This window comes from Schistocerca cancellata, chromosome 5 (assembly GCF_023864275.1).
Source record: "Schistocerca cancellata isolate TAMUIC-IGC-003103 chromosome 5, iqSchCanc2.1, whole genome shotgun sequence".
Taxonomy (NCBI): Eukaryota; Metazoa; Arthropoda; class Insecta; order Orthoptera; family Acrididae; genus Schistocerca; species Schistocerca cancellata.
This window is the reverse complement of record NC_064630.1, coordinates 64,042,553-64,059,596: the sequence shown is the minus strand read 5'-3', so window position 1 is coordinate 64,059,596 and position 17,044 is coordinate 64,042,553. Positions and strand designations below refer to the sequence as shown.

General features: G+C 37.2%; 1 protein-coding gene across 1 annotated transcript in view; it reads left to right on the top strand.

The window, feature by feature from the left end:
* The window catches only part of LOC126188365 (cyclic nucleotide-gated cation channel beta-3-like), a 318,171-nt gene that overhangs the window by 287,911 nt on the left and 13,216 nt on the right, over positions 1 to 17,044 (top strand). The window contains exon 8 of the mRNA XM_049929963.1: positions 6,252 to 6,433. Coding sequence (XP_049785920.1) covers positions 6,252 to 6,433 — 182 coding nt within the window. The remainder of the gene's footprint in view (positions 1 to 6,251; positions 6,434 to 17,044) is intronic.

Sequence of the window (17,044 nt, the reverse complement as noted above, 5' to 3'; positions counted from 1 at the left end):
ACAAAACATGTAAAACCTAGAAATAAATATAAGTGGCTTGCAGCACCGTACAAAAGCAAAGGAAGGAAGCATCAAGAACATGGCTAACAAAGCTCCGGAGATGACTTTTTAATAATTGATGATTCACTAATTAAAAACGGTGCAGTATCGAATACTGAAATTGATGTCTGCCAAGGGGAGGTATACATCAATTAAATAATCACCTCAAGAACATGCAGACAATGAAACAAAATGCATTCCCGCCAGTACATCGCAGTGAAAAATACAAAGGTGTATTCATCCATGTGGGGACGAACTCGCTGCGAAATAGAGATGGTAAACGAAGCAAGAAATCTAATCCAGACAGCAAAAAATGTGTACCCAACATCAAAGTTAATTATTAGTAGTATCCTGCACACAAATCAGTAAGTGATAAATATGTAGACAGGATAAACAATTGCGTTAGAGAGCAATGCAAGAGACTTGGTGCAATTTTCGTGGATTCGAATAAATTTATCAGTGATAAATGTGTAGGAGAAGATGGACTGCATCTAAACAGGCTAGGATCGGCAACATTGAGCAATATGTATAGTGATATATGTAAGATCATACTTAATAAGGGTAACTAGTATGCAGAGATGGGGGTGTAAAAATTGATAACGAAGTTGCAACGAAAATACACAAACAGCGTTTCAGACTCGATGCCATTAGGAATATTCAAAACAGTAACAATACATGCATGCTGTACTTGAACATAAATGGGTAAAGTCCAAACTACACAATTGGCAGAGAAACAAAATTAACGAGTTGCAAATCATTTTGTGAGAAACACCAAATATCAAGATTGTATGCATGAATGAACATTGGCTTACAAGGGATAGTATCAAAATCTTAAATATACTTGATAATTTTTGTGTTGCTAGCACCTTTTGTAGTAGCAACTTGAGGAGAATACCAACAACAATCAATGTGAGTATAAAACAAACAGTGATCTTGTAATTGATAATGATACTAGAAACAGCGGGAACAAATATGATACCAACTGTAAAAAATGAGGGAAAACCGCTAAAAGAGTTATAGCATGTGTAAAATGTGAAACAAAATTCCACTTTCGATGCGCAAAGGTGGACAGCTCATTGAAAGGAAATGAGAAGTTTAGAAAAACGTGGAATTGTAATACGTGTAGGCCTACCGATATACTAAGCATGGTCACAAACAGATTTGAAGTGCTCGATGTAGACAGTAACGATGATTCTCTTGAAGCTCATACAGAACATTCTCAGTCATCAAATGCTGCAGTAACTCTTCATGAAAGCGCTACTGCTTCTGAACTTCAACAAGGAGATCAAATTCCATGTGATGCTGCTGTTCCTGTGCCGAAAACCATCTGTCAACATGAATCGCATTATAGTATTCCGAGGAAGCTTATGATTCTTGCCGATAGTCACGGTCAAGAGATTACTTCTCGTGTAAATGAAGTTGCTGAACTGTGAAGGCAACAGGATTTGTCAAGCCTGGAGCATCTATCTCTCAAATATGTACGTATATACATTCAGAAGAAATCAATAAGTTGTCATCCAAGGATTTCATTGTACTACTCGGTGGCTGTAATGACGTGTACCGTAATGAAACATCAGTAGCCTGCCAAGAACTAAAGAAGTACTTGTGTTATCCAGGACACACAAATCTAATATATGTAAACATTCCACAGAGGTACGACTTACATCAGTCGTCTTGTATGAACAGAGATATCAAACTTGCAAATGAACAGCTTTCAAACGTATGTAAACAGTTTAAAAATGTAAATGTTCTAGATGTAAGTGGTGTTGGTCGAAGATTCCATACGGTACCTCACATGGGCTTCATTTGAACAGTCTTAAGAAAAGGTTCCTAGCACAAAAACTAATTGAAAGAAGCACAGTAAATAGTTTTACTATAAATTCAACAGTAATGACAAAATTTGTTTCACTACCAACCACACAAAAGAAAAATAATGATTTTTTTCCGCAGCAACACATTCCAATAATAGTCAACACTCCAATAAGATCTGTTTTAGGCTAAAGAACAGAAGAGTGCACAGTGTAAATGTTGTACCTTTTGATAATTTAACTTGTGTGTGAAAACTAACATTAAGGAACCAGTTACAAATACAATTGTTAAGCTATATTGTTTAAAAATATTTCATCAGAATATAAGAAGTCTTTTGAATAAAAAAGAAGAGCTGCTGCTTTCTCTGCAACAAACAGCTGACACAGACGGAATTATTCCTGATGTGCTCTGCTTAACTGAACATCACTTGGAAGCCACAGAAATTAATCAGCTACATTTAAATAGTTATAAAATTGGTTCTTGTCGGAGCAACTTAAGACAAGGTGGAGTGGCAATTTACACACACAATACTATTAGGTCACATGTTATAGGTGTATCTAAATACTGTATTGAACAGCACTTTGAATGTTGTGCAGTCAAATTAGAGCTTGAAACACAGTCACTGGTCATAGTAACAGTTTACAGGACACCTATGGGAGACATTCAAAAATTTATCTCAGCTAGGAACAGTTCTTACTAAACTTTATAGAAACAATAGTAATATCATCGTATGTGGTGACTTTAACATAAATTTACTCACAAAAAATAACAATCAGAAACTATTAGAATCACTACTGTTAAGCTGAAACTGCTCCCCATGATCTCATTCTCAACAAGAATATATGGGCACAGAAGACCCTGATTGATAATCTGTTCCTAGATCCCACAAATTGCAATGAAGTGATGACACGGGCAGTAACAAATGGTCCACCTGATCATGATGGTCAAATGACAACCCTAAAACTTGCCAGCACAAAAACAGCACATGGCCATTGTAACCAAGAGAAAGATGTTAGAACAATAAATGCTGAATCTACTTGCTTGTTTAGAAATAGTTTATGCCATGAACAATGGGAGGAAGTATACCAGGCTAATACAGTGAATGAGAAGTTCAACTCATTCCTGAACTTATTCCTTAAGCATTTTGAAGCTTCTTTCCCCCGAAGACAGATTAAAATCAAACCAACCTGTAGTAAAAGGAAACAGTTGCTAACTACTGGCATAAAAAATATCATGTAACCAAAAGAGGGATCGGTATGTACAACAGGGTACTTGTACAGACCCAGCAGTAAAGTTACATTACAAGAAATACTGTAAAATTCTAACAAGTGTAATCAAGAAGGCCAAACAGTTGCACTATGCACAAAAAATTAGCAAATATAAAGTATCAAGTCCCGAGGGACTCAATTTTTGGGCCACTAATTTTCCTGATCTACATTAATCATCTACAAATCAAAATTAATAACAGAGGAAAAATAGTAAAGTTTGCTGATGATACAAGTATCTTCATAAAAGGACCCAACTCCACAATGCAGGATACAGCCATGACAGTCTCTACTCTCATACTTACAGAACAGGAAGCAAAGAGTTGTCTTAAGGGGGACAGGTATAGCATTAAAATCAGCCTGGGGAATATTAAGTATGGAGTCCCGTAGGGCTCAATACTTTGGCCACCAATTTTCCTGATCTACATTAATGATCTACCAATCACAATTAATAACAGAGGAAAAATAGTAATGTTTGCTGATGATACAAGTATCCTCATAAATGGATCCAACTCCACAATGCAGGATACAGCCATGGCAGTCTCTACTCTCATACTTACAGAACAGGAAGCAAAGAGTTGTCTTACTGTGAATAGCCTAACCTTAAATCTTTCATAAACCAATATCATACAGCTTCTGACAAAAAATAAAAAAAATAAAGCTCCTGAAATACATGTTAACAATCACAAAATTAATGAAACCACACATACAAAATTCCTAGGTATCCAGATAGACAGTCACCTAAGGTGGAAAGAACAAATTGATCAGCTGGTCAAGAAACTTAGCTCATCGTGCTTTGCACTAGGAGCTCTCCACCAGTTAGAAGACATAGAAATAATGTTGATGTCATATTTTTCATATTTCCATTCTGTTCCCTCCTATGGAATAATCTTCTGGGAAAATGCTGCAGGTGTTGAAAAAGCATTCAGAATACAAAAACGAGTAGTGAGGCTAGTAAATGGGGTTCCTAATGGGGTATCTTGCAGAGATCTTTTCAAATCTCTCAGGATACTTAGCATCACAGGTCAGAATATATACTCACTGATGTTATTTGTAGCCAACAACAGGGAACTGTTTCAGAAAAATTGACATCCACAACAATGACACAAGACAGGCGATAAAATTTTCACCAAGGCTGTGCAATTCTTACTAAAGTACATAGGGGAGTTACTGAGTCAGATATAAAGGTCTTCAATAAGCTCCCTATCAATAAAAAAATGAAATAAATAATGTACATGTTTTCAAAAGGAAACGAAAATTATTCCTCATTGAACAAACTTACTATAAAATGAATGAATACTTAGAGTTATAAGGTATAAGAGTAGGGGAAACTACCTAAGAAAAGCACTCTCTTAAAGATAAAGCATGATGCTGTTACTTGTAGTTTAACTGAAATTGTGGTGATAAAATGTAAATTTACCTGTGTCATTACGAGAAAATGTGAACTCCCATGTATCCCACTCTCTTGAGCATTAACTTAAACCTCTCCTTAAGGAATGCAGTTAAAATTTGTATTCAATTCAAACCATGACCATGAAGAAAATTTACTTGCTTATATATGTCAGTAGCACAAAAATATGCACTGTCACTTACCCTACTATTTTAAACAGTCACTTATGCACTTTCTTGCATAATGCAGGCTTTAATACTGAACAATTACTTAATTGTTCTTGTAAAATAAACAAGTGTCTGTGCAATGTGATGTATAAATGTTCATGTACTACTGTAATTGCATCAATTGACTTGTCCTATATTACTTGTACACTGGTTGTATAATATGTAATCAACAGTGGCATAGCGTGAGGGGAGGCTTTGAGACTTAGTCTCCCCTGTATTCCTGCTTAAAAAAGATGCAATATTAATTCATAACAAAAATATAAACAACTTTCTACTAAGAGCACTAAATGTGCTATGACACCAGTTTTGTAGCCTGCACCGCCGCATCCTGAGTATTGGTATATCTGCCTGCTTGAGACGCGACTGCTCTCAGTCTCTGCCTCCCGTCCTTTAGTTGGCTGTGTGCGCCTGAGCGTTAGTGGCGTTCTCAGCTCCCCTCCACTAGCCCTCTTCCACGAGCGCCGGTGCGCTGCGCTTGCTAGCAGGTGTCGAGACTAGTCTCTGCCGCTTCTACGCTGGCTTTTAATACGGAAGTGAACAGTCGCGCGGTTTGTGTTCATAGTCATTCTCTGTGTGATTTTAGTGCATATTTTCATTGTGTCGCCAACGTGAGTGAGCCAGCAACTGAACACATTCTAGAATTTTAATTAAAAACGTCTTTTTCTACATTAACGTACAAAAAAAAGTGTGAATTGAAGGACAAACGACCTACTCCTATACTCAGTGTAGTTTTAAGTGAAGCCAAACAAAAACGCACAATGAGACGGCGCTGTCTTAGAGATGGACCAAATTCTGCTTCCGCTGATCCATGTATTAATACGTAACGCAGCCAATGAGATTGCTGCTAACGTAGAACCTTTTCTCCTCGTGGATCACACTCGCGCAGTGATACCTGAATGCGCGAGGTATTATAATGAGTGTACAGACCTCTGATCAGTCAGTCTGCATTAGTCTGTACCAGTCTGCATTTGTCTGCCTTAGTCTGTACCAGTCTGCAATAGTCTGTAGTCAAGTTTCAGTCTGTGCCTAATAAGATTATCATATTCCTGTACATAGCCATGAAGAGAAATGTATAGACACTTTGTCAAGTATCAGAGATATGTGAGAATACGATTAATGTACCAAGACCAAAGGAACTTCAGATTGTCAATTGTAAATAGCTTCCAGAACCAATTTAAGTTATTTTTATGCTTGTTATTATTTTAATAAATGTGTGTGAAAATTAATCAAGGTCTGTTTAAAGTTGGTCACCGTCAATCTGCTTCTCTAAGCGTGCAAATGCATGCAGCAGGAGAGGATTGACTCGTCTAATTCAGGCAATTGTATTTCTTTGTAAACAAGAACTAGCTTTTGGCGGCCATCAAGAGAACGAATCCTCCAGCAAGACCATCTATCATCATGTTCAACCTTTAAAGGAACTTCCCCAGATATACAGAATGATGTAATAGAAATGATAACTCTGGCAGTGTTAACAAGAAAATAAAATCTGAAATTCAGAACTGCACTTTCATTTCGATTCAGGCTGATGAAACATTAGACATGTCATGCAAGAGTCAAATGAGTGTTATATTCAGGTACTGTATTGCAGATAAAATTAAGGAAAGATTCGTTGGATTTTACGATGTTTCTGGAGATAAAACTGCTGAAGGTTTGTCAAATATTATTCATGCATTAGGAAAGTATGGAATGTGTAAGGAAAAGTGGTTAGTCAAACATATGATGGCGCTTCAGTAATGGCTGGGTCCGCCCCCAGTAGCCGAGTGGGTTGTCCGCAGCTCGTGGTCATGCGGTAGCGTTCTCGTTTCCCGTGCCCGGGTTCGATTCCCAGTGGGGTCAGGGATTTTCTCTGCCTCGTGATGACTGGGTGTTGTGTGATGTCCTTAGGTTAGTTAGGTTAGCCAGCACGCTAGCTCAGCGTGCTCGGTCAGAGGGTTAGTAGCGCTCTGTAATAAAAAAACTGAGTTAATCGATCAACAACAAACTTAAATGGATGTCTTATGACGTCCGCCCCGAGTACATGCAGCGAACAAAATGAGATTAAAAAAAAAAAATGTGGTCAGTGCGAAAGAATGTCAATCCTAAGGGTCCGGGTTCGATTCCCGGCTGGGTCGGAGATTTTCTCTGCTCAGGGACTGGGTGTCGTGTTGTCCTAATCATCATCATTTCATCCCCATTGACACGCAAGTCGCCGAAGTGGCGTCAAATCGAAAGAGTTGCACAAGGCGAACGGTCTACCCGACGGGAGGCCTTAGTCACACGACATTCATTCAGTAATGGCGGGGAGAGAAAGAGGACTACAACAATTGGTGAAGCAGTTCTGTCCCTATGCGCTGTTTATTCATTGTTACACACACCAACGGAATTTGGTACTGTTACATGACTCCAGAATCATACGACAAGTACCCATGTTTGTAAGTGATCTTACTGCATTCCATTCGATTTTCAGCAAATTATCAAAACGAACTGTATTGCTAACTGAGAAAGGATTTAAACTTCCACATGCAAGCAACACTCGCTGGAATTTTCGTTCCAGGGCAGTTTCAAGAACATCTAGTCATTTCTCAGGGCTATATAGTGTTTTAACTATATATTTGGTGATACAGACTCTCAGTGGGATCCAGAATCTTTGAGCTGTGCTGTGGGAATGAAACGATGGATGGATGATCCTACGTTTGTCTACTTGCTTTGCTCCTACTGAGGGTATGATGAAATAAAAGAAATTATTCAGATAGTGAAGGGAGACGAAAATTTAGTAGTCATGGGTGACTGGAATTCGGTAGTAGGAAAAGGGAGAGAAGGAAACGTAGCAGGTGAATATGGATTGGGGGTAAGAAATGAAAGAGGAAGCCGCCTGGTAGAATTTTGCACAGAGCACAACTTAATCATAGCCAACACTTGGTTTACGAAGCATGAAAGAAGGTTGTATACATGGAAGAACCCTGGAGATACTAAAAGGTATAAAATAGATTATATAATGCTAAGACAGAGATTTAGGAACCAGGTTTTAAATTGTAAGACGTTTCCAGGGGCAGATGTGGACTCTGACCACAATCTATTGGTTATGACCTGTAGATTAAAACTGAAGAAACTGCAAAAAGGTGGGAATTTAAGGAGATGGGACCTGGATAAACTGATTAAACCAGAGGTTGTACAGAATTTCAGGTAGAGCGTAAGGGAACAAATGGCAGGAATGGGTGAAAGAAATACAGTAGAAGAAGAATGGGTAGCTTTGAGGGATGAATTAGTGAAGGCAGCAGAGGATCAAGTAGGTAAAAAGATGAGGGGTAGTAGAAATCCTTGGGTAACGGAAGAAATATTGAATTTAATTGATGAAAGGAGAAAATATAAAAATGCAGAAAATATAAAAATGCAGTAAATGAAGCAGGCAAAAAGGAATACAAACGTCTCAAAAATGAGATCGACAGGAAGAGCAAAATGGCTAAGCAGGGACGGCTAGAAGATAAATGTAAGGAGGCAGAGGCTTATCTCACTAGGGGTAAGATAGATACTCCCTACGGGAAAATTAAAGAGACCTTTGGAGAAAAGAGAACCAGTTGTATGAATATCAAGAGCTCAGATGGAAACCCAGTTCTAAGCAAAGAAGGGAAAGCGGAAAGATGGAAGGAGTATAGAGTATGTAGAGGGTCTATACAAGGGCGATGTACTTGAGGACAATATTATGGAAATGGAAGAGGATGTAGATGAAGATGAAATGGGAGATATGATACTGCGTGAAGAGTTTGACAGGGCGCTGAAAGACCTGAGTCGAAACAAGGCCCCGGGAGTAGACAACATTCCATTAGAACTAATGATAGCCTTGGGAGAATCAGCCCTGACAAAAATCTACCATCTGGTGAGCAAGATGTATGAGACAGGTGAAATACCCTCAGTCTTCAAGGAGAATATAATAATTCCAATCCCAAAGGAAGCAGGTGTTGACAGATGCTGACAGATGTGAAAATTACCGAACTATCAGTTTACTAAGTCACAGTTGCAAAATACTAATGCAAATTCTTTACAGACGAATGGAAAAACTGGTAGAAGCCAACCTTGGGGAAGATCAGTTTGGATTCTGTAGAAATGATGGAACACGTGAGACCATACTGACCCTACGACTTATCTTAGAAGTAAGATTTAGGAAAGGCAAACCTACGTTTCTAGCATTTGTAGACTTAGAGAAAGTTTTTGACGATGTTGACTGGAATACTCTCTTTCAAATTCTGAAGGTGGCAGGGGTAAAATACAGGGAGCGAAAGGCTATTTACAATTTGTATAGAAACCAAATGGCAGTTATAAGAGTTGAGGGGCATGAAAGGGAAGCAGTGGTTGGGAAGGGAGTGAGACAGGGTTGTAGCCTTTCCCCGGTGTTATTCAATCTGTATATTGAGCAAGCAGTGAAGGAAACAAAAGAAAAATTTGGAGTAGGTATTAAAGTCCATGGAGAAGAAATAAAAACTTTGAGGTTCGCTGATGACATTGTAATTCTTTCAGAGACAGCAAAGGACTTGGAAGAGCAGTTGAACGGAATGGATAGTGTCTTGAAGGGAGGATATAAGATGAACATCAACAAAAGCAAAACGAGGATAATGGAATGTAGTCGAATTAAGTCAGGTGATGTTGAGGGTATTAGATTAGGAAATGAGACACTTAAAGTAGTGAAGGAGTTTTGCTATTTGGGGAGCAAAATAACTGATGATGGTCGAAGTAGAGAGGATATAAAATGTAGACTGTCAATGGGAGGGAACGCATTTCTGAAGAAGAGAAATTTGTTAACATCAAGTACAGATTTAAGTGTCAGGAAGTCGTTTCTGAAAGTATTTGTATGGAGTGTAGCCATGTATGGAAGTGAAACATGGACGATAAGTAGTTTAGACAAGAAGAGAATAGAAACTTTCGAAATGTGGTGCTACAGAAGAATGCTGAAGATTAGGTGGGTAGATCACATAACTAATGAGGAGGTGTTGAATAGGATTGGGGAGAAGAGAAGTTTGTGGCATAACTTGACTAGAAGAAGAGATCGGTTGGTAGGACATGTTCTGAGGCATCAAGGGACCACCAATTTAGTATTGGAGGGGAGCATGGAGAGTAAAAATCGTAGAGGGAGACCAAGAGATGAGTACACCAAGCAGATTCAGAAGGAAGTAGGTTGCAGTAAGTACTGGGAGATGAAGAAACTTGCGCAGGATAGAGTAGCATGGAGAGCTGCATCAAACCAGTCCCAGGACTGAAGACCGCAACAACAACAACGTGGGAATGAAATGACGGATGGATGATCCTACGTTTGTCTACTTGCTTTGCTCCTACCGTGGGTACTTTGTTTTTGTTGATCATCTCTTTAATGTTCTTAAGTCAAAATCTGTCAGTATAACTGCTTGCCACAATGAAATATGAACTGTTTTGAGAATCTTATGACAATTAAGAACAGAAACATTCGTTAATGAATGCATTAAATGCAGCTTGTGTTTGAATGGCAGTTTATCGTTCTGTGACAGTCAAAAGACATCTCTCAGGGTACTAACTTAATAGATAGTGGACTTGCAAATTGTTCAGATGGGAAGAAGGTTTCAAGAGTTTCCCCAAATTCAGTTTGTTGAACTTTTGAACGAAAAGTGTTTCCTGAACTATCAAAAAAAAATTGAAACTGCTTCAATTATCAGAACAGTACCCTTTTTACAAAGAAGAACAGCTTGAAAATGAACTGCGTAACATAAACGCTGATGAGAAAAAACACTTATCTCCAAAAATCCCCTTAAAGTACATTGTCAACAATGATTCAGATTCCATTGATGAAGAAACAACGAAGTTCCTGTGTTTGATTTTGAGCCTACTCGCAACTACAGCAAGCAGTAAACGTAGCATGAGTGCTCTTAAACGAGCGAAGAATTGTTTAAGGAATTCAGTCTCCAACATCCGGCTGTCGTGTATGAGCACATTAACGATAGAAAAGACACTACTTGGAGAGCTATCCAGTGATCCTTTTTAGACCGAGTTATAGACTTATTCGTGGAAAGAAAAGACTGGTGCATTGCACTTGTGTACAAGATAATATAAGTGTTTCTTCTCTTGCTGCTGGAATTCTACAAATTTGTCATCGTTTCTTGAACAAATTAATTATTATTATTATTGTTATTATTATTATTATTACTATTAGTGGCAGTGGCAGTAGTAGTAGTAGTAGCTGCTGTTGTTGTTTTGTCTGATGCATTTTATTTCATTTGTTTAAATTGTTGTTTATTGTACTATTTTGTCTCCTTATAATAACCACAGAGTCTCCCCAACCTTTACAACCATGCTATTCCACTGATAATTAAGAGGACCAAATAAATAAATAAATAAAAATTCGCGCATACTTGTGGAAAGATCAATGGAATACAGAGCAAGATTTGATTTCGATTCCCTTAATGAAGAATGTATATTTGAAAGCTGCTGCGTAGAGTTAGTGCAAAATATTGTAATTTTGTCTGTGTATAGAATTCCAGGCATGGAATAAACGGAACATTTTTTGTCGAAATTACAGTGTCTATTGCAACAGCTTCAAAAAGAAACCAAGAAAAGGGTCATAACAACTGCTGATTTCAACATAGATCTAGCCAGTGAAGCCAATAACTCAACGAAATTCATCGATATGATTCAAATATCGGATTTCAGCGCAAATTCCACTGATTTTACTCGCGCAAACAAATGTCTACAATGTATAGATAATATTTTAACCAACTGGACTTAAAGTGAGGCAAATAAGTTTTGTTAAGATTTAGGGTTTTCCGATCATTGCGCTCTGTTTATGGAATTACCAAAAACAATAGAACCTTGCTTGAAAAAAACTACACAAAACGCCTGTTCAGCAAAGACAATATGAAGTTATTCTATCACAGATTAAATAAGATGGAGTGGGCTATAAATCATAGCTACTTTGAGTGAATAAGAAGGTATGGAATTGTATTTTGGGGCAACTCAAACCATATGTGTCAAATACTAAAACTTCAGAAAACCATCATTAGAAATATGCACAATGTAGGGTGAAGAAAATTACGTCGCCCCCTCCTAAAAAATCTAAGTGTACTAAGTGTTACCTCACTATACGTATATGAGCTGATTATCTTTGTACCCAGTAACCACAATTTATTTGTAGCAAATCATTTTCAACATGGTTATAACACCAGAAATCAAAATAATTTTATGCTGCCCACCCACCATTTAAAACCTTATTCTCAAACTCCACATTATATGGGTATGAAAATTTATAACAAAGTGAAAGGAAGAGGATCGCTCAGCATAAATTTAGAAACACTGAAAAAATCCTTATATGAGAAACTAGTGCCGAAATCTTACTACTCAGCAGAAGAATTCATAAATGACAACCTGAAAATTTGAGCAGGAGAGAGCAAGTACTTAGGACTGTTTTTATTTATTTATTCATCCGTGGAACAATAAATATTGTATGGATGTCGTCAGTTTACAACACATGAGCACACATTCACATTAACAATGAAACAGGTTTCTCATATTTTGTGTAGTTTTTAACTAGTCATACACACATTTATAATTACATAATATTTTGGTGATAATGTCATATGTTGCTAATAATCTACATCTATGTTAAATATTCTTTTGCAGTATAACAACTTTTACTTACTAAAAAGGTTTTAAGCTTTTGTCTGAAACTGAGGGGCTCATTTATTTCTTTAATTTCTTGTGGTAATTTGTTATACAGTTTTATGCCATTATAAAATATACTTTTTTGCGTCTTTGCCTTGTTCTTTCTATCTAGATGGAGGTGGTGACAAGCTCTTGTTTCATGGTCATGTATTAGGCTGTTTGTGTTGTACATTTTGAGATTTTTCTTAATGAACATTATGTTCTGAAAGATATAATCACAAGAAACAGTTAGAATGCCTAGCTTTCTAAATAATTCTAGACAGTGGGCCCTGTTGTTGCTGTTTGTTATTATCCTTATGGCTCTTTTTTGTACTTTGAACACAGTTTGTATGTTACTGGCACTTGTTCCCCAAAACATGATCCCGTAGCTGAGGACTGAGTGTAGATATCTGTAATATGTTATTTTAAGACAGGTATTATTGCATACCGGTGCAAGGATTCTAAGAGCATAGCATGCTGTGGATAATTTCTTTGCCAAAATGTTGACATGGTTTGTCCATTTCAGTTGGTTGTCTACATTCATCCCTAAGAATTTGGTACTTGTTACACATTCTAATTCATTATTATTAACTTTTATTCTAGTGGCATTGTGTTTTTTGTTCAGTTGGAAGTTAATATAGTTAGTTTTCTTTACATTTAGTGTTACTTTATTTTTTAATGACCAGTTGTGGACATCATTGAGAGCCTCGTTTGCTCTTTCTGACAGTTGTGTTGGATTTTCACCTGTTATTACTATGTTGCTGTCATCAGCAAAAAGTATTTTTTCTCCATGTCTGATACTTTGTGGGAAGTCGTTAATGTATATAAGAAACAATATTGGGCCTAATACACTTCCCTGTGGGACGCCTATATTCACATTTTCTGGGTCAGACAGGTGTTTTATAAGCGAATTGTTTGAAACTTGTAATATCTCAACTCGTTGAACTCTGTTTTCCAAGTATGATTTGAACCACTTCTTTGTCACACCTCTTATTCCTATTTGCCCTAATTTATGGAGTAAGATTTTGTGATCAACTGTATCAAAGGCCTTGGACAAATCTAAAAAGATACCACTTACATTTTCACCTTTGTCCAGTGCTTTTAAAATTACTTTAGTGAACTGTGCTATAGCAGATTGTGTGCCTTTTCCGGACCTAAAACCAAATTGGTCATTGCAAAGAAGATTATATTTATTCAGGTAATTTAGCAGTCTCTTTTTGACTAGTATTTCTATTATTTTAGAAATGATAGACAGTATAGAGATCGGCCTGTAGTTCTCTACATTTTCCACATCTCCGTTTTTAAGGATAGGTATAACTTTTGCTTGTTTTAGGTACTCCGGAAAGTATCCAGATTCGAAAGATTGATTAATTATGTCTGTTAATGGGTCCTTTATGGAGTCTATACAATCTTTAATTACGCAGACTGGGATTTCATCAGGTCCTACTGAAGTTCTATTTTTTAGTTGGTGTACTACTAGTGCCACTTCCCTTTCTGTAGTTGGCAAGAGCACCATTGAGGTTGTTGGCTGGTTCTGAGTAGGTAAATCATACGTGTCTGGAAATTTCTGCTGTAATTTTTTTGCAATACTAATGAAATATGAGTTACAAAATCAGCTAATTTTTTAGGGTTACCTACTGGTACATCTTTGTTTTCAGTATGTGAATTGAGGTCCTCTCCAGCAGAGTTAGATGTTTCCTGTTTGACGATGTTCCAGGCTGCTTTGCTCTTGTTTTCAGCTTCAAGTAATTTTTTGTTGTTTGAAAGTTTTTTTGTGGCTAGCAACACCTTTCTGTATATTTTCCTGTACTTTTTGTAGAATTGCAGAACTTCTGGGTTAGATTGATTATTTTTTATGGAGTTGAGATATCTAAGAGTTTCTGAGGATTTTTGATACCTGTAGTCACCCATTTATTTCTCTTTGTAGTTTTAATTTGATAAAGAGTTTTGGGAAACATCTCTTCAAATTTGAGTTTAAAAATTGACATGAACTTGATAAATTTCTGATTTGCATTGGTTTCTGCATAGACTTCCCTCCAATCTTCATATTCTAGCTGGGATTTAAACTGATACAGGGCTGATTTGGAAAACATTCTTTTGTATGTACAAAGTTTAGTAGGAGTTTCTACATGAATGTTAGTTTTTAAGATCTGGCAGAGGTGGTCTGATAGGCCCAGGTTTTGGACAACAAAATGACATTTTTTACTATCAATATCTGTAGCTACATGATCTATAGATGAGGAGGATTCTTTCGTTATTCTAGTTGAACAATTAACAAGGGAGGTTATTCCATAACAGCTTAGAATATTCACATATATGTTGCTAGCCTTATCAGGCTTCATCATATTAATGTTTAAGTCACCACAGATGATTACATTTGCTTTTGGTCCAGAAACCTTGTCTAAGCTTTGATTCAGTTTTGAGAAGAATACATCAATGTCTCCACTGGGAGAGCTGTACACACAAAATATGACTAATTTTTTTACTATGCCAGGTCCTATTATTTCAACAGCGGAAAGTTCGAAATGTTTGTCCTCACCTAGATCTAAAAGATCATATCTAACTTTAAATGACATACCTTTTTTTTACATAGATACATGAACCTCCACCATTCATTGAGATTCTGCTATAGTAACATGCAAGGTCAAATGAGGCTAATGCAATGTGTTCAATTTCCTTCCATTTGCACTAGTGTTCAGTGATACACGAAATTTGGCTATCAAAATTTTCCAATTCTACTTCTAGCTGTTGTGCTCTGTTCTTTATGGCTTGAATGTTTTGGTGAAACACTGTTAGGCATTTGTTTTCACTTATCTTGGTGGCGCCTTTCCCTTTAGACCTGATGCTAAAAAATTCTTTAGATGTGCTGGTGGCATGGTTATTCTTCTGTTGATGACAGTGGAGGTGAGTCTGTTGCCAGTTAGACTTGGAAGTTGGTGTATCTGAAGGTATCTGCCTTATGTTAGTCTTGTAACTGAGGCCGGGTACCAAAAATCCTTGTTGTAGGTTCCTCTGCTTGCAAGCATTTATCTCTTTCCCTGTTATGGGCTGTTGTTCACTGCTTTGCCCCAGTAAAAATCCTGGCTTCTCAAGGGTGGCTGCCTTCTTCTGGTGTGATGACTGCTCCTATTACCACTGCTGCTGCTGTGTGCTGTTGCAGTGAATGCCAGTGATTGTGGTTAGTTGGTTATTGATGTTGGAACTACTGCTTCTGATGTTGCTGTGACTGCTAATGATACTGTTTGGTTGGTTTTTGATGCTGTAACTATTGCTTCTGTTGTTAGTTCTGCTGCTGCTAATGTTGGTTCAGTAGTAGGTTCCTCTGTTGCTACTGTTTTTTGGATGGTCCATTTGCGTGCTGCTCCTGTTTTTGCTGGTGTTTCTGCTATTGGAGATTTATACCATCCCAGTTCAGTGGCTGTCACTTTGTAATTGCATTTAATTGCTTCCCTTATTAAGTTTCCTAACCTGGCCTTTCCATTTCTGTTAAGGTGAAGCCCATGTTTCGTAAAACATTCTCTGTCAGGTGTGCTTGAGTCAATTAATTTCACATTGCTGAATGGCCTACAACTACTTTTAAGTTTCGCATTAATTCTGTGAATTTCCTTATTCACACATGACCATTCAGGTAAATCGTTCCTGTGGGTAAAGTTCACCCGTAAAATGTTTGTATTTGACAGTACTAGCAAAAGACTCAAGAGCTGTTTATATATTTTCATACCATTGTTTTCGTAAATGTCTTTAATTCCTGCGCAGATTACAACACTGTCCTGCTTGTCATGGTTATATTTTACGATGTTTTTCGTCACTTCTTTGAAACCAGCACCTGGTTTAACCATGCCTGTGACTGTCGTTGATTTACTATTTACTTGCAGTTCTTGAGAAATTCCTTTGGCTTGACTGTCTCCAAAGACGTCGACTTTTGATTCTTTCTTCTTTGTCACACACGTCGGTTTTTGTTTACTTGTATTTTCACTTTGTTGCAAAACGTCGTATTTGTTTTTATCGCAAAATGTGACAGATTTTATGGAGTTTGTTATTCTTTTAGTGGACAAGGGATTACCTTTTAGCGACACTTTTATCCATTCAGACGTTGTTTCACTGTCTTGCATCACTTCACTAGCGTTTTGCATATCCTTATTGCAGGCATCACTACTATTCGACAGAACACTGTACCTGTTTTTATCTGTAATTATAATTTCATTTGCTGCCTTTGATGCCTGTCTATCGCTTCCTTTCCGCTACTCATAACTCACCAGGTTCCTGTTTTGTGGCTTTATTGTTTTATCATTTAGAATATGGCGCAACTTCTTCAGCTCACAGTTATCATTAGTTATATGCGAAATCTCACGTCTTAGAATATCTACAACTTTTTGTAAACTTGAAATGCGCCTGTTAATCTTAAAAGTTTGTTGCTTTTGAAGAATAATTATTAATTGCTTAATTAAGTAATTATTCAGTAGTATATATCATATTACTGGCATTATAAGGAAAATTGTAAACCAGTTTTTGTGTTTTGATGAGTCTCCTGTACTTTAAGTCGATGGCTTTAAATTATATGCTGTGAAGCAATAAACTTCTACTTCTACTACTACTTCTACTACCTTTAATATAGTAACATGTATAATACAAGTTAGTAAAATGGCATAATAAACAACAAAACTGCCAATTATCCTGCC